Raw genomic sequence first — 21,074 nt, forward strand, 5'->3', positions numbered from 1 at the left:
CAAGTCATTTTTTCCCCTTTAATTTGGATATGGATTATTTTCCTTTCCCAGTGTCTGAGGAATTAGTCCTGCATTTATTGATTATCAAGGATAAAGGTCTTGGTAGTACTAAGAATAAAGGGCAGGGTGTTTACTGACAGTCTGGAATCTTGAGACAGAAGAAAATATCCAAGAGAATAAAGGGCAAAATCATGGAATGTGCATGGTAATCAGTGGCTTCTGGCATCTGAGAGATTGTGTTCTGTTGATTTTGGACATAAATGGTCTATTCACGTTATCTTCTGCTTTTGGAGCAAAACAGTTCTGGAAATCCTAACTCAGACACAGTGTCTGGCCATAGCAATGATGTCAGCGTTACGCATAGTTAATTTGTTCCATGTAGTGTTAGTTGCATTGGAGAAGGAAATGGCAACCCACTCCAGTATTCTTGCCTGGAGAATCCCAGGGACGGGGGAGCCTGGCAGGCTGCCGTCTATGGGGTCGCACAGAGTCAGACACGACTGAGGCGACTTAGCAGCAGCAGCAGCAGCAGTGTTAGTTACAAGTACGTGATACATACCTTTACCAAAGTTCTTTTGACATGTCTCCCCAAGGTTAGCTGTTGATCTTTAGATTATAGCTGGAACTTGAGGTGAATGTAAGGAAGAAGCAGAAACTCTTTGTAGGTGTTGAGTCTGCAGGCTTTATTTATTCATTATTTATTATATTAACCATTAACCAGCCTTGTCAGAATGGAAGAGAGTGGAATCTTCTGTTAAAGTATATAATCAGTTTCATAAAGAGTCAGTCATTGAGTATTCTGAAAGTAAGAATATGTCTTGAACAGAGAGGATATTGACAAATCTCCAAGCCTTTTGATTTATCCTATAAAATGTATGAGGAATGTCACCAATACAACCTTATTTAAACCTAGAGATAAATCTTTTGTCGACAGCTATTGCGTCAGTCTTTGTATATAAATATATCTTTAACCTGAAAGATATACAAACATTGAAGCATATCTACTTTGCTGCTGCTGCTGCTGCTGTCACTTCATTCGTGTCCAACTCTGTGCGACCCCATAGACGGCAGCCCACCAGGCTCCCCTGTCCCTGGGATTCTCCAGGCAAGAACACTGGAGTGGGTTGCCATTTCCTTCTCCAATGCATGAAAGTGAAAAGTGAAAGTGAAGTCGTTCAGTCGTGTCTGACTCTTAGCGACCTCATGGACTGCAGCCTACAAGGCTCCTCCGTCCAGGCAAGAGTACTGAAGTGGGCTGCCATTTTAACACATTTTAAATTAATACGTCATTAACTTAGGAAAGCTGAAGGCTGAACTCTTTTCATTTGTCAGATTTTTTTTTCTTTTTACCCCATTTTAATAAAGCAAAGAGCTCTCACAATAGTTTTGAATTAATTAAAAGTTGGAGAATGCCAAACAGAGCTAATAATTTCTGTTAATCCTTTAAAAATATTTTTAATAAGGTAAAGGATCAAATCTTTGTGTAACCTAATGGTCCTTTAATTGGGTAGACCCAAAGGTATTGTAGGCGTAAGAGACATCTTTACAGTTTTATTGTTCTGAATTTGGAGAACAAAATTGAAGGGAATTGTTGTGTGACAAAATACTAGTTGTGACTATCCAAAGATGAGGAGTAAATTAAAGGCAGTATATTTAAAAATACAGTAATAAGTGACACTGTTTATTAGGAATGTCATCTTTTTTCTAAAAGTAAGGAATATAAAAAGAAGACTTACAAGTTTGTTAAAAGAAAAAAAAGCACAGAATTAACAGGATACTTTGATTTAAGGATTTAAGGAATGTCTTCTTTCAGCACAGAATAACTTTGCCCTTTTGACAGAAAGAAAATCAAATTCTAGTTTTCCTCTATTTATTACTCATGAAAGCATTTACATTAAAAGGATTTATAAGCCTTTATTCCTTATGATAAATACTTCACATTTAACCAGTTTTGTCAGAAATTTTGATGTATTTTCTTTCTCTCATCAAAGGTTGTTTTGTTTGTGTACAAACCCAGACAAATAAAATATACCAGTTCTCAGACTTTCTACCTTTATTAAGGTCTACTGTCTAATTTATCTGTAGCTATACTCTGTCATTTTTTGGTACAACCAGAAATTCCCCCCGCCAGCTTTATTAAGATAAAATTGACATATATCATTTCGTGAGTTTAAGGTGTATAATATGTTAATTTGATATACTTATATTCTGCAAAATGATTATTTACCACAATGGTGTTAGCTGACAACATATTAGCACCGTACAATGACCATATCTTTTTTGTGGTGAGACAGACATTTCTTTTTCTAAAATACAAAATTATTCTCTTTATTTCTACATAACCAAAAACATATCTGATACACTGCATTCACATTTCCGTGTCTTTACATGCAGTCTTTTACATTCCTTCAAAATCAGTAACAAAAGACATTGTTAAGAGTTAAAGGTTGAATGAGAGGGGAATTGTGAGGGTATTAGAAATGAGTAATCTTACAACTTTCAGAGAGTTACAAATTAAAAGGGCTTTTATTGCCTGTGGATTAATTGGTCTCTAAATTCTCTTTAGGGTAATGCCAAATAGTCTTTTCCAGGTTTTGTGTCTCCTGCCTGTGTGAGTGCTAAGTCACTTCATTGGTGTCCGACTCTTCGCAACGCCATGGACTGTAGTCTCCCCAGGCTCCTCTGTTCATGGGATTTTCCAGGCAAGAATACTGGAGTGGGTTGCCATTTCTTCCTACAGGGGATATTCCTGACCCAGGGATTGAACCTGTGTCTCCTGCATTGGCAGGTGGATTCTTTACCACTGAACCACCAGGAAAGCCTCTGTATCTCCTGTGCTGTGCTTAGTCGCTCAGTCTTATCTGACTCTTTTTGACCCGATGGACTGTAGCCCGCCAGGCTCCTTTGTCCATGGGATTCTCCAGGCAGGAATACTGGAATGAGTTGCCATGACCTTGCCCCAGGGGTCTTGCCCACCCAGGGATCAAACTCATGTCTCCCACATTGCAGGCCTATTTTTTACTGTCTGAGCCACCAGGGAAGCCTTGTGTCTCCTAAACACATCAAAATAGGGACTAATTGATAGAGATCAGGGATATTTACACAAGCCTGATTCCTTCAGCAAATGTTCTTTTTTCCTGGCATTTGGGAATTCTTTCAGGGAGCCAGTTTTAGAGTTTGAATTGCATTTGGAAGTCTCCTCATATTAAAGAATGCAGAGCATTGGGTATTCAGAATTCTGTTTCCTATTGTTTGAAGGTGCCTCTCAAATAATTTTGTTCATGTTAGATGTTCCCCAAGATGCCATTTGTATTTCATAGTTTTTCCTGGGTGAAATTATGCCATTTATTGAGTATATTCATAATCTGAAAACGTAAAGGAAGCAGAAGAGGCATGGAGGAGACAAAGGCTCAGACTGAGAAAGCTCAGTGTGATCTGCAGCAATGATTAAGGGTGGCACTTTTGCAACCACGTGTCTCTAGAAGACACAAAGTGACACCAGAGATCAACTGTTACCAACTGAGGGCCAGTCAGATCCTCAGCTCCAGGTAGACAGAACTAAACAAAACACTTCTCAGGAGTTTAAGGACTGAGGAAGATCCTTAGGAAGTTTTAGAAAAATTGACCTAGTGCAGAGTTGATCTAAGACACTCATCTAATGAGACCTTCCAAACTTGTCAGAGGCTGTCTGAACCAGCCATTGGGGCTGGCTGGAGGATACCCTTCTTAGATCCTTGTCTGTCCTCTGCCTATGTACTTCCTCATAGATGAGTGACACTCAAGATACTGAACAAACAGACAGGTGATGGGAATGCTACTAATTAGAAGCCAGATTTTGCTTCCAAACAGTACAATCTGATAAGACTGAAAGAGGACCCACATATCACCTTGACCCTGAAGTGCTCGACAAAATTACTAGAGCTCAGGCAACGCACTGCTGTAGTCAGGGTGGCCCTGAGCAGGTGGTTATCAAATGGCCTCATAAGTGTACACTGTTACACTGGTACATGGATGTACCCAGAAACAAGGTCAGCTGAAGGATTTGTTTATAAAGAAAAGTTAGGTTTAGGAAGATCCCCTGGAGGAGGAAAATGGCAATCCACTCTAGTATTGTTGCCTGAAAGATTCCATGGACACGAGGAGCCAGGTGGGCTGCAATCCACAGGGTTGCAAAGAGTCAGACATGACTAAGCAACTGAGCACACGCATACAGAACCAGTGAGAACCAGAGGGGCTAGGGACCTTCTCTGAGGCAGTTAGGAAGGCTGCTCATAGATACTATTGTTAGATAAGAGACTGTTGTTGGATTTTTAGGGTGGAAGTTGGTAATCTGGGCAAGGGCTGGTTAGAATCTGTAAACTTAATAAGTTGCTGGTACTCATAAGTTCTAGTGTTAGATCAGATCTGGTGTTTATGCAGAGTTACTGTTAAATTACTTTACCTGAGGTCTTATCTTGAAACGTACAGATCTGAAACATCTGGTGTGAGAAAGTTTGAGCTCAGATAGTCTGTGATGTATGTTGTGGTTTGGTTTGGCTCACTTGTCTGTCCTATGAGTCATAGTACAGTTGTAAGTTGGGACTACTGTTTCGATTCTGAGAGATGTCTCGTGTTAGTTTCTTGTGCATATAAAAGTGTATTTGTGATTGTTGAACAGTCTAAGGAAAAAACTTTAACTTCAAGAATTCAATACTAGTTTTCCACTGCTGTGTAACAAATTATCAAAAACTTAGTGGCTTAAAACAGTGATTTTTTAGCTCAAAGTTGTGTGGCTCAGAGGTACATTTGTGGCATAGACTTCTCTGCTCAACAGCTCAAAGGCTGAAATCAAAGTGCCCACCAGGGTGAGTTTACATGTGGAGGCTCGAGGAAGAATCTGATCATTAGCGTGTTCAGGTTATTGATAGTTCCTTGTGGTGGTAGGAATGAAGTCTTTATTTTTATCTGGGGGCCTCTTCTTGCTCCTAGAGGCTGCCTTCATTCCAGAGGTCTTTAAGGAACGTTCTAGACTTAGTGAAAGAGAGCACCATGTGCCTCCTCTCCCCTCTTCTCCTGACTTCTTTGATTGTGCTCAGTCCCTCAGTCATGTCCCATTCTTTGTGACCCCATCGACTGTAGCCTGCCAGGCTCCTCTGTCCTTGGAATTTTCCAGGCAAGAATACTGGAATGGGTTGCCGTTTCCTACACCAGGGGATCTTGCTGACCGAGGGATCGAACTGTGTTTCTTATATCTCCTGCATTGGCAGATTCTGTACAACTGGCATCACCTGGGACTGACTAGAATGCTAAGATGTTCCACCTGAAGGTGCAGACTGATATGAGGTCTCAGTGCGATGTTTTCCTGCTGAAACATTAATAGACTGGGCACTCGCTATATGAATTATCAAAGAATACAGAAAATCACTATTTACTTGGTGATGAAAATAGTTTGTTTTATTACTGTGCTTCTACTTCTGAGGAGAGAGATGAGGCAAAGACAAATGCTTTCTTTTGTAATATTCCTTGCAAAGTGTCCAAAATGTGATTTGGATTTGGTCATCAACCATGTCAACAATGATTCTGTTTTAACAGTGGGGTGAAAAAAATCCTTCTATTAATGCTTGTCTTAGGATTGAGAAGGAACCGAAATGGAAGACATGTACATGAGTGGAAGTTTGATTCTGAGTTACATAATCTTACATAAGGAGCCGCTGACTGATTGGGAAAGACCCTAATGCTAGGAAAGATTGAGGCCAGGAGAAGGGGGCAACAGAGGATGAGATGGTTGGATGGCATCACTGACTCAATGGACATGAGTTTGAGCAAACTCAGGGAGATAGTGAACGGCAGAGGAGCCTGACTCTGCAGTCAATGGGGTCGCAAAGAATCCATCATGACTTGGCAGCTGAACAACAGTAACAACAATGAGAATTCTTAAGATTTATGCTCTTAACTTTTCTTATATATCATACAGCAGTGTTAGCTATTATCATTCAAGTACATTACATTCCTAGTACTTATTTACCTTTTCACTGAAAATTTGTATCTTGCTACCCCATTCCTCCATTTCTCCTTCCTCCCACCCTTCTCCTTTGGTAACTATAAGTCTGATCTCCTGTTCTATGAGTTTCGTTTTGTTTTTAGATTCCATATGTAAGTGCTACCATACAGGATTTTGTCTTTCTCTGCCTGACATATTTCACTTTTAGCATGATGCCTTCAAATCCATCCATATTGTTGGAAATTATAAAACTTTCTCATTTTTTAAGGCTGAATAATACTCCATTGTGTATGTATGTACCATAACATCTTTATTTATCCGTCAGTGGGCACACAGGTTGTTTCCATAACATGTTAAATTGTACATGCCTCTTAGACATCTGAGTAGATGTTAAATAGATTGTTGGATTTAAGAGTCTGGAGGGCTCATCAGTTTTCAGAAGGTTTATGTTGAAATTCTTGGTTGTATTTGTACTAACAACTCCCTTTATAATCATGTTGCAGCTAGTTTAATTATGAAATAAAACCATTTCTGCAGTTTTTACTTTCTCATTTATTTATTTATTTGGCCGTGCTGGGTCTTAAGTTTTGACACACATGATCTTTAGTTGGCATGTGGGATCTAGTTCCCTGACCAGAAGTTGAACCCAGGATTCCTGCATTGAGAGCACAGAATCTTAGCCACTGGACCATTGAGAAAGTCCCTTATTTTTAAAGATAAAAAGCTGAATGACTTCCCTCCACTATTTCTTATGACTTTTTTTTTTTTTTAATGTGGATACACTCTAAGTAGCCTGCTCTTTTTTAAAACTATTTAATTATTTATTTATTTTTGGTTGCGCTGGATCGTCATTGCTTCGCATGGGCTTTCTCTAGTTGTGATGAGCAAGAGCTGCTGTCTAGTTGTGGTGCTCGGCCTTCTCACTGTGGTGGCTTCTCTGGTTGTGGAGCACAGTCTCCAGTAGTTGTGGCCCACAGGCCCTAGAGCGTGCAGGAGTCGTGGCGTGTGGGCTCAGGAGCGTGGGCTCGGCAGTTGTGGTGCATGGGCTTGGTTGCTCCATGGCATGTGGGATCCTCCCGGGCCAGGGATTGGCCCTTGTTCCTGGATTGGCAGGTGGATTCCTAACCAGTGTACCATCAGGGAAGGCCTAAGTGGCCTTTTCTAGTACCAGTCATCTTTGAATGCCAAGAACCTCCTCTCCTCAAAAAAAAAAAAAAGTACTATAGTTTGTTAACCCCTAAATTATCATATTTCTGGGTAAATGATGTTTTGATTCACAGTCAAATTTTTTTAACACTATGCTTGCGTTTTGAAACCCTTTAATCCATCTAGTAACCCTACTTTCTTGTTGAAAAGGATTGTACCTTTTAAAATGATGAGCCTATGTTAAAAATAAAGGACCAGTCCCCCAAGTGACAATATGAAATAATCAATAAAGCAATAACTTGAGTGCTGGCACTACTGACATTTTGATTCTTTCATTTAAAAATGCCTAATTTGGTCCTAAAACATTGTAAGTCAACTGTACTTCAATAAAACATATATATATTTAGAAAAAAATTAAAATGTCTACTTTGGTTAGCATAATTTTTTTAACAAATATCTGGAATTACTTATTACCCTTGTAATTACACTTGAGTATCTTTTCTTTGAAAATTGAAAAATTGTCCTAAGACTTGGTTTTGGAAGGATGATACCTTTAGAAATGGAATAAAGAGGCAACACACAGCCACAGAAATGAAGAAGGGAAACTTCTATGTCTGGTGGCATATGGTTTATTTATGACTTGAAAGGATACAAGTACTAAACCTCAGTGTTACAGTTTAAATACTTCGTAGTTTAAAGCATGGGTAAGATGTTAGAAGCTTAAACTTCAGAGTCCAAGTGCTTAGATTGTATTTTTTTAATCAGTGAAATTCCATATGTCATTAAAGGCAGTTTGAAACTTGTTAAAACTCAAACTGGGGCTTGAACACGTGTATATACATAATATTCAAGTTTTCATTCTAGTCTTATTCTTGTTCCTCTAAATCCATATTTATCCAAACCAGTCTTACTTAGAAAGTGTGGTCTGTGAACCAGTGTCTGTCCACCAATTGGTGCTAAGTGAAGTAAGTACAGAGAGTGGTGAGCATTTAAAAACTTTCATAGCAGCTCAACATCGGCACAACATCTGTACCTGTGATTACTTTTCTAGTAATTTATTTTTACTGCATTTTACAAGGTTTAGTTTTCTACCTGTTGGTGCTAGGGTGGGGGCAGTTCCCAAGACAGTTTACGAAGCATTTCTCTAGATCCCCTTCTTTTCCACTCAGAAATTCTGAGTGGAAAACTCCTTGTATCCATGTGGCCACATAGGGGCTGGGGGTTAAGGACACGAAGACCGGTAAACTGTGCCTGTGTGATGACTGAGAATGCAGATTCTGATTATCTGAGCTTAGTGAGCACGAGCTTTGCAACCCCATGGACTGCAGCACACCAGGCTCCCCTGTTCTTTACTGTCTCCTGGAGTTTGTTCAAAATTCATATCCACTGAGTCGGTGATGCTATCCAAACCATCTCATCCTCTGTTGCCCCCTTCTCTTCCTGCCCTCAATCTTTCCCAGTATCAGGGTGTTTTCCAATGAGTCGGCTCTTTGCATCAGGTGGCCAAAGTATTGGAGCTTCAGCTTCAGCATCAGTCCTTCCAAGGAATATTCACAGTTGATCTACTTTGGGATTGACTGGTTTGATCTCCTTGCAGTCCAAGGAACTCTCAAGAGTCTTCTCCAACACCACAGTTTGAAAGCATCAGTTCTTCAGCACTCAGATTTCTTATGGTCCAACTCTCACATCCATACTTGACTACTGGAAGAAATGGGTCACCTGCTTGGTGGCTCTGTAGTGGGTCTAATGGCAACCTCCTCCAAGAGGACTTATGCCACACGCTGTGCCTCTCAGGACTGCTGCTGCTCTATACTATTGCTTATTTCTCCCATAATTTTGAAGCAAATCCCAAATAGCATTTACTTTCATTTGAAAATATTTCAGTAAGAATCACTAAAATATAAAAGGTTTTTTGTTATTATTAAACACAACCATAGTACCAATGCTATTTTAGTAAAAATGTAAGTAAACTTGTTCAGGACTAACCTTTACCCTGTTTTATAGACTCACTAAGATGAGTGAATAAAAGACCCATCATAATATTTTTGTCTTATAATAGATGTAGATTATCCTATTAAGATAGTATATTGATGTACTGTATAAATCACACAAGTTAACACTGAATTTGTCCTCCAAATTGAGGTGGTTTTGAGAGTAAAAGGGGATGCTATTAACAGTTACACTAGGAGAATGGCTGAAATCTAGGACTGTCTTGAGTAAACTGGGGTGTATGTGGTCCCCTTCTGGAGAAGGCAATGGCACCCCACTCCAGTACTCTTGCCTGGACAATCCCATGGACAGAGGAGCCTGGTAGGCTGCAGTCCATGGGGTCGCTAAGAGTCAGACATGACTGAGCGATTTCACTTTCACTTTTCACTTTCGTGCATTGGAGAAGGAAATGGCAGCCCACTCCAGTGTTCTTGCCTGGAGAGTCCCAGGGATGGCGGAGCCTGGTGGGCTGCCGTCTATGGGGTCGCACAGAGTCAGGCATGACTGAAGTGACTTAGCAGCAGCAGCAGCATGTGGTTCCCTGTTTCAGTGTAATATTGCCAGTTGGATAGCTACTATGATTTCTTTCAGGGGGCTTTGAATAGTCAAAATGAGTCAAGTTGTAGCCAAGAGTATTACAAAACCTACCATAGGACTTTCTTTACTTTTGAATAATACAAAATGGTATGGCTAGAGCAAGTTTAAAATTGTGTAAGCTCCTGTGGATTTCAAGTTGGTTCTTAATAACACTTCCATAAAGCTAGAAGTGAAATCATCAGACATAAGCACAAATTAAAATGAACCCCTCTGTTGGGACTTCCCCAGCAGTCCAGTGGCTGGGACTCTGGGCTCTTGGTTCAGGGGGCACGGGTTTGATCTCTGGTCAGTTCATTTGGATCCCATGTGACCAAAATTAAAAAGAAATAACATGAAAAAAAAAAAAAAGAAATAACATGAACCTCTTCTTTAAAATGTATGGTTTATAGACTTATGGCTATAGGTCACAGGAAGTCTAAAGTAGACTGTTTTAAAGATAGATAGAAGAAGAGATGATAGCCAATTTTAAAATGTCAAAACTTTTTTTCTTTTCCAGTTGCTAACTTACTGTGATGTTGTATATAATCTTTATTAAAGTGAAGTTAGTTGTTAGCATTTCCAGACTAGAAAACAAAACTAGGCCTCCCATATCTATTTTTCTCAAGTTTGTGCTCTGTTACTATAGCAAGTTATTTTCTGAAAGAGCTCCATTCTGTTAGTTGTGTTCTTATTATCACTAATATTTTAAGCGACTACCTTTTAATAGGGCTTCTCTTGTGGCTCAGCTGGTAAAAGAATCCGCCTGCAATGCAGGAGACCTGGGTTCGATTCCTGGGTTGGGAAGATCCCCTGGAGAAGGGAAAGGCTACCCACTCCAGTATCCTGGCCTGGAGAATTCCATGGTCTATATAGTCCATGGGGTCGCAAAGAGTCGGACAAAACTGAGCGACTTTCACTTTGACCTTTTAATAATACATACATACACTTGTGTATGTATTATTAATAATACAGTCATACATTGCATTAATAATAAAATCATACATTTATGATTCCCCTGAACAGGGACTGAAGTCAAACTTCCAAGACACGGTTTCATTATGTCTAAATAAAATAAATGCATTTTTAGTAGTGTTGTGGTTTCTTTTCCTTTATGTTTTAAACCATAGTTTCTTTTTGAATACTTTTTCATAGAAAAAATATATTCATTGTCTCACTGTTAGCTTATTTGCTGAATCAAGTGTTTCATGTTTATATGTAAGGCATAATTTATATACATCTAGATCTTTTAAATAACTTTGACTTTGTGGCCTTCTAAAAAATTAGAATTGATCATCTATAATATATAGTATCTTTAGTTTTTTTTTCCCCATGTAGTTCTGGTGCTGTGGATGTTAAATCATGGTGATGTTTTAGACTTAATTTGTTATGTAAAAGTGATGTCTTTATGGTTGTTTTCTATAACTTCAGCTGTTAAAAAAATTTTTTTTTCTTTTCTTTCTAGCTGTCCCCTTTCCTCCGACCCAGCGGCTTACTTTGAAGGAAGTATTTGAGAATGGGAAACCTAAAATTGATGTTTTGAAAAACCATTTGGTGAAGGAAGGGCGACTGGAAGAGGAAGTAGCCTTAAAAATAATCAATGATGGGGCTGCCATACTGAGACAAGAGAAGACTATGATAGAAGTAGATGCTCCAATCACCGGTATGAGAAGGATCTGCACGGTGGTACTTAGATCTGTGCTAGATTGAGGAATGATTACAGATTTGAGCTAGTTTGAGGAATGATTACAAGTCATCATCAACTAAAATGTGTAATAATTATTCTAGGAATTGTGAGCAGTCTCACGATTGTTTGATATGTTTTTCATTGAAGAAATACAATTTAAAATGTCTAATATTTCCGATAGGACTGTTTCAGATTGATAGATTATCTGCAGTTATCAAGCAGTCCAGTCAAAAGCTAGAGTGATTAAAGTTAAAAGTTAAACTGTGAAAAAAAAAACAAAAAAGTTAAACTGTGGTCTTAATAGTGTAATGCTGTTTCTCTTCTAAAACATAATTTTTCGCCTCACCTTATGTCTTTTTTCCCTCCTAGTATGTGGTGACATTCATGGACAATTCTTTGACCTGATGAAGTTGTTTGAAGTTGGAGGATCACCTAGTAATACACGCTACCTCTTTCTGGGTGACTACGTGGACAGAGGCTATTTCAGTATAGAGGTAAATATTAAACTGGGTATATTGGAACTGTCATATTTATTCTTAAATTTTTTTTCTTTTCTTTCTTCAGTAGAAGAAATTAAAATGAACACTTGCAGAATTTATAAACTTTGTTACTTTCATTAAGTAAAGTGATAGAAATTGATATTAAAAAACTGTTTCTTTTATTTGCCAGTAAAAATCTGACATGTGGAAGGCTGTATTAATGCAGTTTTGCAAATAACTTAAGTGTTTACCAACCTTTCCTCTTTGGAGGTAGTGTACAGGCTATATATAAATAACTTAAATTGCTTTTCACCCTAAATGGGGTTTGGATTAGCTCACCTTAATTGTAAAACCACAAGCTGTTGGGCTACACTGAATGCATAGATTAACTGCCAATGCTAAATAATCAGGCATTTAACCTATTGTAGGACTAATTTCTGATCTATTGCACATAGTAAGTACATGTTCATTGAAGGAAAAATAGTTAATGAAAACTCCAATTTATATATTTTGAAAACTGTATGATGACAGAAAAATGGTTAGATTTAAAACAAAGTATTAATATAAGCTTTTACATATAAAAAATAAAACTATTTTAAAACCTAACAGAAGGACTTCTCTGGTGGTCCATTGATTAAGATTCTGTGCTCCCAATGCAGGGGGCCCAGATTCTATCCCTGGTCAGGTAACTAGATCCCACATACCACAACTAGAGATCCTGCACACCGCAACAAAGATCAGAAATCTTGCATGCTGCAACTAAGACCTGGTGCAATCAGATAAACAAATATTTTTTTAAAAGCTAACGGAAGGACTTAGTACATTCATATTTAATGTCTATTGATTCAGCTGTACGTGGTCGGCAAAAAAAAGTAACTTTTGAAATAGTTCAGGTAATTGAATTATCGTGTCCCCAGAATAGGCTTGAGATGAGGCGTTGAGCCCGCTTGTTGTTCTTGCAGTCGTCAGTTCTTCCTCTCCCTCACACTGGGGCTCGCTGGACTAAGGACGTTTCTGGTGGCTAAGGGTTTATTGTTCATGCAGCATGTCTGCTAATACAAGTCAACCATGTCGCCTGGTCTCAACGAGAGAAGCAGCTGTGGTTCTAAAGCTGCCAAAAAACCCCCAAGAAACAGGAGAAATGGATCTTACTCTTCATTTAAATAGACAGTCTAAATTCATGAGTCAGAAAACCTCAGTGTGGTCTTGCCAGTGCCCTAGATTCTAAATGCCTTGCCTCCAGACTGCCCCCTGCATTGGAGCAGAGTCTTAACTGCCAGATTACCAGGGAAATCTCTCTGTTAGGTTTTGACACATAGTAGGCACTCGGTATTTATTGGTTGAATGGATGTTAATAAATCATAGGTTGTATTTGGCTTTATCTTGTTACTTGATGTTTGGCTATTGTAAAGTGTTTTTCTGGAATAGTTTAAGAGAGAAATTAATCAAAACTTTAAAGTGACAGTGCTATATCACACCAGTTTTAAAATTAAACTGTAGGAGATATCTGGTGTTAGTTGGACGTCACTTATAAACCAATAAGGTTATAGATTTCTGTAAGCTACAGTTTAGTCCAACATGATATAAGTATATAATTGAACAATAATTTTTTATCAATGTGCTTGATAAACATGAATGTTATGTTAAACAGGAAAATAAGGTAATGGAGCCCTGATGACAATTTTTTGTTATAAATAGTCATTTTTTTGGGTAGAAAAATTGGGAAATGCAGAATCTAACAAAAACATTTATAAATGAAATAATTACTGTTACTATTTTGTTATATTTCCTTGCATTCTTTTTTCTCCTTTTACATGTATATACAATTTTCAAAGAAAGTTGAGATTGTTTTGTACGTTCTCTTTTGTAATCTTTTTCCTCTCCTCAACGTTGTGTTGAGAACACTTTTCTCTGTCATTAAAATTTCTCCAAAAGCGTGATCAGTGGCATAAATACCATAATTTATCTCACCATTCCTCTTTGAATAATTCAGTTTGTAGCAGGTACTGCTTATTGTCTACTTTTTCTCTTCTTATTCCTTACTAGCAAAATCCTTGTTTTGTTCAAATGGGATTGGGGGTTCAGGGAGAACTTTTAATGTTGGGGAGGGAAGGCCCGTATCCCAGCCCAAGGGGATGAATTTTTCTGGTTGGTTTGAACCAGTCATGGCAGTCCATTTCCTGTCACTAGTTGATTAGTCTAAGTAAACATGGGATCCTCTTTCACCCAGTAGTATATAAAGAGATCTTCTGATAATCATGACCTTTCTTTGTTGTGTACAAAATAATCATAAAATTGTATCCTGATGTATAGTACGAGGGAATAAAACTTGAAATTAGAGGCCAAGAAGTATATCAACCAAATTACATTCTCAAGTAGATGTACACTGTGCTTTTATAGCTCATTACTTCGGAAAGGTTAGTTGGTCATTTCAGAAGGCAGAAATAAACACCAAATAAATCAAAAGATATAATATGTTCTTGGAAAGGTAAGTATAGAAAAGAGAAAGTGCTTTCTACATTTATATATGAATTTAATCTAACTTTTCCTTGGAATATTGTGAAAGTTGGTATGTTGCAAACGGAAGTCATCCCCCAAAAGGGAAAAGCCATCTAATTATATTTGTATGTGTCTATGTGTTTACATTTTATAATGTTTCTTTTGCATTGTCTTCCTTAAAACATACACATATTTTGATCTAACAGTTTTACTTCTTGCGAAATTATGCTACACATATAATTACGTACAATGACATGAATGAATAGTTTGTCACATAAAGTTCTGCTTGGCAAGCTGCAGTCATGGGGTCGCAAAGAGTCAGACAGGACTAAGCAACTTAGCACACAGGCATACAAAGCATCCTGCAGCAAAGAACTGTGCCTGTTAATAGTACCTAAGTTGGGAGACATTGTTATCATTCTGGGGATGTGAAGATAAATAAGCATAACCAAGTCCTTTGTTGTGTTTTCTAGTAAGAGAGACAGCATCTTTATATTTGTTTAGTGTCCATGAAAATCAAGTCAGGGTAAAGGCCTAAAGGGGACAGGAGTTAGCTCATTTGGGACTTTCCCGGTATCTCTGATGGTAAAGAATCTGCCTGCAATGCAGGAGACCAACGTTCGATCCCTGGGTCAGGAAGTTCTCCTGGAGAAGGGAATGGCTACCCACTCCAGTATTCTTGCCTGGAGAATCCTATGGACAGAGGAGCCTGACAGGCTACAGTCCAGGGGGTCACAAAGAGTTGGACATGACTAAGCAACTAACACTTTTGCTTTCAATTTAGTTGGAGGTCAGGGAAGTTCTATCTGAAGAGGTAACATCTGAATAGAAAATGTGAATGACCTGAGAGAATGAGCCATACGTAGATGGAGGTGGGGTGAGTACCTTCCAGGCAGAGGCCGCGTAGAGCTCTGAGGAAGGAATGCGCCTAAGACAGCTCAGGAACAGAAGCAAGGTCAGCGTGGCTAGACAAAATGAGGAAGAGGACAGTGGGGATGGTGCATCAGAGAGATAGGCGGGGGTTACATGATGTCAGGCTTTGCAAACCATGGTAGAATTTGGGTTTTATTCTGAACGCAGTGAAAATCCTCTAGAGCTTTTTTTGTTTATGTTTTTTGTTTTTTAAGCATGGCAGTGATATAACTTTCATTTATGTTTTAAAAGTTACTCTAGCTGTTATGTGGTAGACTGACTCTAGGAGCCCAAAAATGGGTTCAGGGACACTAGTTAGGAGTCTCATTCAGGAAGATGCTGGTGAGTTAGAAGAGGATGTCAGAGAAATGTCTGGATTCAGAATTTTCATGTCTTTCCTTTTAGGAGGTAGGAAATCTTGGTTGAATTCACCCCTTCAGGTCATGGCACATTTATTGCTAGTTTTTCCTAAAAAGTCCCTCTACTGTTTTTTGTTTTTTTTTTTTTAATCTGTGACCTCTATTTTCCTTACTCCCTCTCCCAAGTGTACATGTTTGTATTGTATTTGGTATATGCCTCAGAATTGTGTTGTATTTGGTATATACCTGAGAATACATATACTAATTATATTTACTTTTTAGCATATAATGTTTTTGAGGAAAAAATATTTTTTAGTTTTGCATAAATGATATGCTGCTGTTCAGTCATTTTCAAACTCTAGCAGGCATCATAATTACCCGGAGGGGTTATTCAAAAACGAATTGCTAGACCCCACCCCAAAATTTCTGATTTTTTTAGGTCTGGGGTAGATCCTGGGAATCTCTGTATTCTAACAAGCTTCTGTTGATTTTGGTTTTTACGTATCATTATGTTTTAAAGATCTATCTGGGTTTCTGTCTGTTCCGTTGTATTCCGCAGTACAACATCTATGACATTTTAGTTCTCTGTTCTCAATGGTGGACAACTTGGTTGACTCCAGTTTCTTTGTATAATGAACACTGTTGTGAGGAACACCCTTGGATAAATCCATTCATGGTCCCATGTTTTGTTAGTAGTTGCTCTATGGCTTTCCCTAGTGGCTCAGTGGTAAAGAATCTGCCTGCTAATGCAGAAGACACGGGTTTAATCCCTGGATCAGGAAGATCCCCTGAAGCAGGAAATGGCAATCCATTCCAGTATTCTTGCCTGGAGAATCCTGTGGACAAAGAAGCCTAGGGGGCTACAGTCAATGGGGTCACGAAAGAGTCGGATGTGACTGAGCGAGTCAACAACAACGAAAAACAAAATGGTGTATGAATAAGACTGGGATTGCTAGGGGGAAAGGTATGTCCCATACATGAACTGAGTATTTCAGATCACTCTTTAGAATAGCTATAACAGTCTATCTGCCTACTAGCGGCACCTAAGAATTCATGTTTGTTCTCGTCTCTCCAGAATTTGGTTTTATCTCATTTTCTAACATTTACCAAAATGATGGGTATATTGTTGCTTCAATTAATATTTCTTTGATTACTAGTGCAATTAAACATCTTCTCATGTATTAGCCGTTGTACCCATACGATCGCTGTTAAGAGTTTCTTGTATGATCTTTCAGAGATAGGTTAAACATATACAGATATATTGACATATCTGTTTAAAAAAATAAATGTATGCCACTCTTCTTATATCTCAAATTTTTATGTATGCATAGATTCAGTTCAGTTCAGTCACTCAGATGTGTCTGACTCTTTATGACCCCATGGGCTGCAGCACACCAGACTTCCCTGTCCATCACCAACTCCTGGAGCTTGGATTTACGTGGATTAATATGTGGATTAATTCCTGACCATTTTGTTCCACTGGTATATTTATCTATATATGTGCCAGGACCACTGTTTTAATTTAGAAATGTTACAGTATGTCTTAACACTCTTTTTCAGTGTTTTTCTGGCTGTTTCCTGGCTATTCATGCAAGTTTATTTTTTCATATAAATTTAATTATCAACTCATCTAATTCCATAGAATAGCTTGTGGTATTTCTATTGGAAATGCAATGAGTTTATAAACTTGGAAGAACTACATTCTTTTAATGCTGAATCATCCTATCCAAAAACAGGGAAAGTCTACTTGTTCATGTCTCCTTTTGTGTCTTTCAGGAGTGTTTCTTCAAGTTATTCCTAGTGTGAGTTTTGCACATTTCTTGTTAAGTTTATTCCTATGTGTTTAATCTTTACTGCTGTTGTAAATGGAGTTTTGTCTACCACTGTATCTTACATATTGTTTGTATATATGAAGGCTACTGGTTTCATATGTTGATTTTATATCCTTCCATGTTACCGAACTTTTCTATTATTTTAGTTGTATCATTGATTTTTCTGGAGTTTATCAGGTATGATATTATATTCAAACAGGAACAGTTTTATTTTTACTCATTCTTAAGCCTCTCGTTGACTTCTGTTGTTCAATTCAGTTGACTAATACCTCTCAGTTCTGTTCAGTTCAGTCACTCAGTCGTGTCCGGCTCTTTGCAACCCCATGAATCGCAGCACGCCAGGCCTCCCTGTCCATCACCAACTCCTGGAGTTCACTCAGACTCACGTCCGTAGAGTCAGTGATGCCATCCAGCCTCTAGTACAGTGTCGAATAGTAGTGGTGATAGTGCGTATCCTTTCCTTGTTCCTGATTTTAGTGGAAATGTCTCTAGTGTTTCTCCACTAAATAAAATACAAGTTTTAGGACTAAGGAATGTGTGTGGGTGGCTTTATCATAGAGATCTAGATACTTGGATAGAACATGGGAACAGAAAGTAAGAAGAGGTTTCTGGGAAGCCTACTCTCCTATGTTCTTTCAAACTTTAGGGCAGGGCATTCCTTGGTGGTCCAGTGGTTGGCACTCTGCGCTTCCACTTCAGGGGACTGGGCTCAATCCCTGGTCTGGAACAGAGATCCTGCATGCCACACAGTGAGGCCAAAACAAAAACAAACAAAAAGAAAGAATTCTAGGGCGACAGCAGCAGGTCACACTCAAAAGACGGATTCCTCACGTTTTGTCTTGGGAATAGCAATGAGATATGCCATTACAGCAAGTCATTTGAACTTGTATAAATTGTCTTTATGTGTTATCGTGATCAAAAATAAAAATTTTATCCTGTGTTTGTCTTGTAGTGTGTGCTGTATTTATGGAGTTTAAAGATCAATCATCCCAAAACATTGTTTCTGCTTCGAGGAAATCATGAATGCAGGCATCTTACAGAATATTTTACCTTCAAACAGGAATGTAAGTATAATCACTTCTCCAGAACTTTTTGGAAGCTATGCTTTAGCTCGTCCCAAAGCAAATTAAACACAAAGAAAAGAAAGTATTGGACCTCAAATGCTTCCTGTTCTGTTTTGTTCTTGTTTTGTTTCATTTTCTAGTGAGAACCTGGGTTCCACTATTTAAGACACTTGTTTTAAAAAATAACTTTTGAGTTTCCCCCATGGGAATATTTGGAAAACATTAATAAGTCCAAAGATATAAATTGTCCACACAATTACATCACTTAAAATTAATAACTATTAGCTCACTATTTTGGAGAAGGCAATGGCAACCCACTCCAGTACTCCTATCTGGACAATCCCATGGACAGAGGAGCCTGGTAGGCTGCGGTCCATGGGGTCACTAAGAGTCGGACATGACTGAGCATCTTCACTTTCACTTTTCACTTTCTTGCATTGGAGAAGGAAATGGCAACCCACTCCAGTGTTCTTGCCTGGAGAATCCCAGGATCGGGGGAACCTGGTGGGCTACCATCTATGGGGTTGCACAGAGTCGGACATGACTGAAGCGACTTAGCAGCAGCAGCTCACTATTTGAGATACAGATTTCTATTCTGTCTACATAAAAACCTATCCTGAAATAGTTCAAATCTATACATATATATATACACACACATACTCACAGCCATCCCTTGATGTCCCCAAGGATTTGCTCCAGGACTGCCGCAGATACCAAAATCTGCAGATTATCAAGTTCCTTATGTAAAGTGGTGTAATGTTTCCGTATAACTTCCATACATGCTCCTGTATGTGTGTGCTAAGTCATTTCAGTCATGTCTAACTCTTTGCAACCCCATGGACTATAACCTGCCAGGCTCCTTTGTCCATGGAATTCTCCAGGCAAGGATACTGAAGTGGGTAGCCATTCCCTTTTCCAAGGGTTCTTCTCTACCCAGGGATCGAACCTGGGTCTCCCGCATTGCAGGCAGATTCTTTACCACCTGGGCCACCAGGGAAGCAAATGTCAGTAAGGAGCTGCTTAAATAAGGGATAATACATCTAAAAAGTGGAATGCTAGGCAACTGTTGTAAGATCAAGGTGGATATAGATGTCCTGATATGAAGAGATGTTCAAATATGTTGTTAGGTGACCAAAGCCATCTGCAGAACATGTATAGTGTGATTGCCTTTGTAAATTACAAATATGTAAGGTGCAGAAATAATTGGTCACAATGATTACCTGTGGGGAGTTAGATCAGGAAGATTAGTACTTTTAATTGTTTGTCTTCCCCGAGACTCCTTGAATTAGCTTTTTATCACTGCTATGTAATACTGTTAATATTATAACAAGGTCTTAAACTGGTAACTTCCAAATTATCCAACTGGGGCCAAAATCTTCAACTTTTTAAAGCATCTCAGGTGATTCTGTAGATCAGGAAGATTAGTACTTTTAATTGTTTGTCTTCCCCTAGATTCCTTGAATTAGCTTTTCATCACCACTATGTAACTGTTAATATTATAACAAGGTTTTAAACGGGTAACTTTCAAATTATCCAACTGGGACTGAAATCTTTAAGTTTTTAAAGCATCTCAGGTGATTCTGTAGCACACTGCTAGTTAAGAACACCTGTTACAAAGGCTTGGCACGTATCTACTGTTTGTCATTTGAGAACCACTTCATTAAGTGATTTAAAAATTGGAAATATTTTGCATTGTTTTTCTAAGCCAAGTGCTGGAGTGGTTCTCATTATGTCTCTATTTCTTTACCTGGGAAAATAAACAATTCATATTAAGCAATTCACAAAGGCTCTGGAATGCCCAATATTTAGCAATATACAAGAAATGAAGAAAGAGGTGTATGGATGCCTTTGAATTAAGACTCAGGGTTTTTTAGGTAGATCTAATTTTTCCTCTGTTTTGTTCAGAGCTTTTTTTGATGAGTATACTTGGTTCAAGGCTATTTTTAGAAGATACAACAATAGTTTTGGGAAACATTTTGAATGTGTCATTTTGCACAGAATTTCTTATCTCAGGTTTTTATTTACTTTTCACATGCTTTTTTAGTTAAACCACATTTTTTTCTCTCATCTACCAACATACTCCTGTTTCATTCTAACACTGCATCTGAAATGTAAATAAATCTTGGGATAAACACACAAATTCAAGTACAGTTTCAAATTTTTTTCCTAAATAAGGAAAGAGCATGTGTGCTGCTTTGCACAAGTGTTTTTACTGATAAGCTGATCTTATAGAGACACTGTGGCATTTAGAATCAGCACTTATAATTACTGCCAAGTGATGCTTAGTTCCAAATTTTGTAGCTGCAGTCTTGTTAATATTTCCAAAAGGGGCAGGTGGAGGCTTTTATTATATCAGGTTTTAAAGTGCTTTATATTGCAGATATTTTTAAAATTTCTTTCAAATCCAGAGTTAAGTTTTTCAGAGATAATTTGAGTAGCAAAGTATAACAGTTAATTTTTGACATATTATTTATCTTTGCAAAAACATTTCTTTATTGCTATAATATTTAGAAAGCAAGTAACCTAGTGGTTTTATGATTCTATCTCATAGCTC

The 21,074-nt window shown here is 38.2% G+C and overlaps 1 protein-coding gene across 2 annotated transcripts in view; it reads left to right on the forward strand.

Annotated features, from left to right (window-relative positions):
* Positions 1-21,074, forward strand: part of PPP3CC (protein phosphatase 3 catalytic subunit gamma) — an 81,300-nt gene that overhangs the window by 23,346 nt on the left and 36,880 nt on the right. For both annotated transcript variants that reach the window (XM_068973849.1, XM_068973848.1), the window contains exons 2-4: positions 11,154-11,351; positions 11,745-11,869; positions 18,409-18,520. In XM_068973849.1, coding sequence (XP_068829950.1) covers positions 11,154-11,351; positions 11,745-11,869; positions 18,409-18,520 — 435 coding nt within the window. The remainder of the gene's footprint in view (positions 1-11,153; positions 11,352-11,744; positions 11,870-18,408; positions 18,521-21,074) is intronic.

This window comes from Capricornis sumatraensis, chromosome 6 (genome assembly GCF_032405125.1).
Source record: "Capricornis sumatraensis isolate serow.1 chromosome 6, serow.2, whole genome shotgun sequence".
In the NCBI taxonomy this organism is placed as follows: Eukaryota; Metazoa; Chordata; class Mammalia; order Artiodactyla; family Bovidae; genus Capricornis; species Capricornis sumatraensis.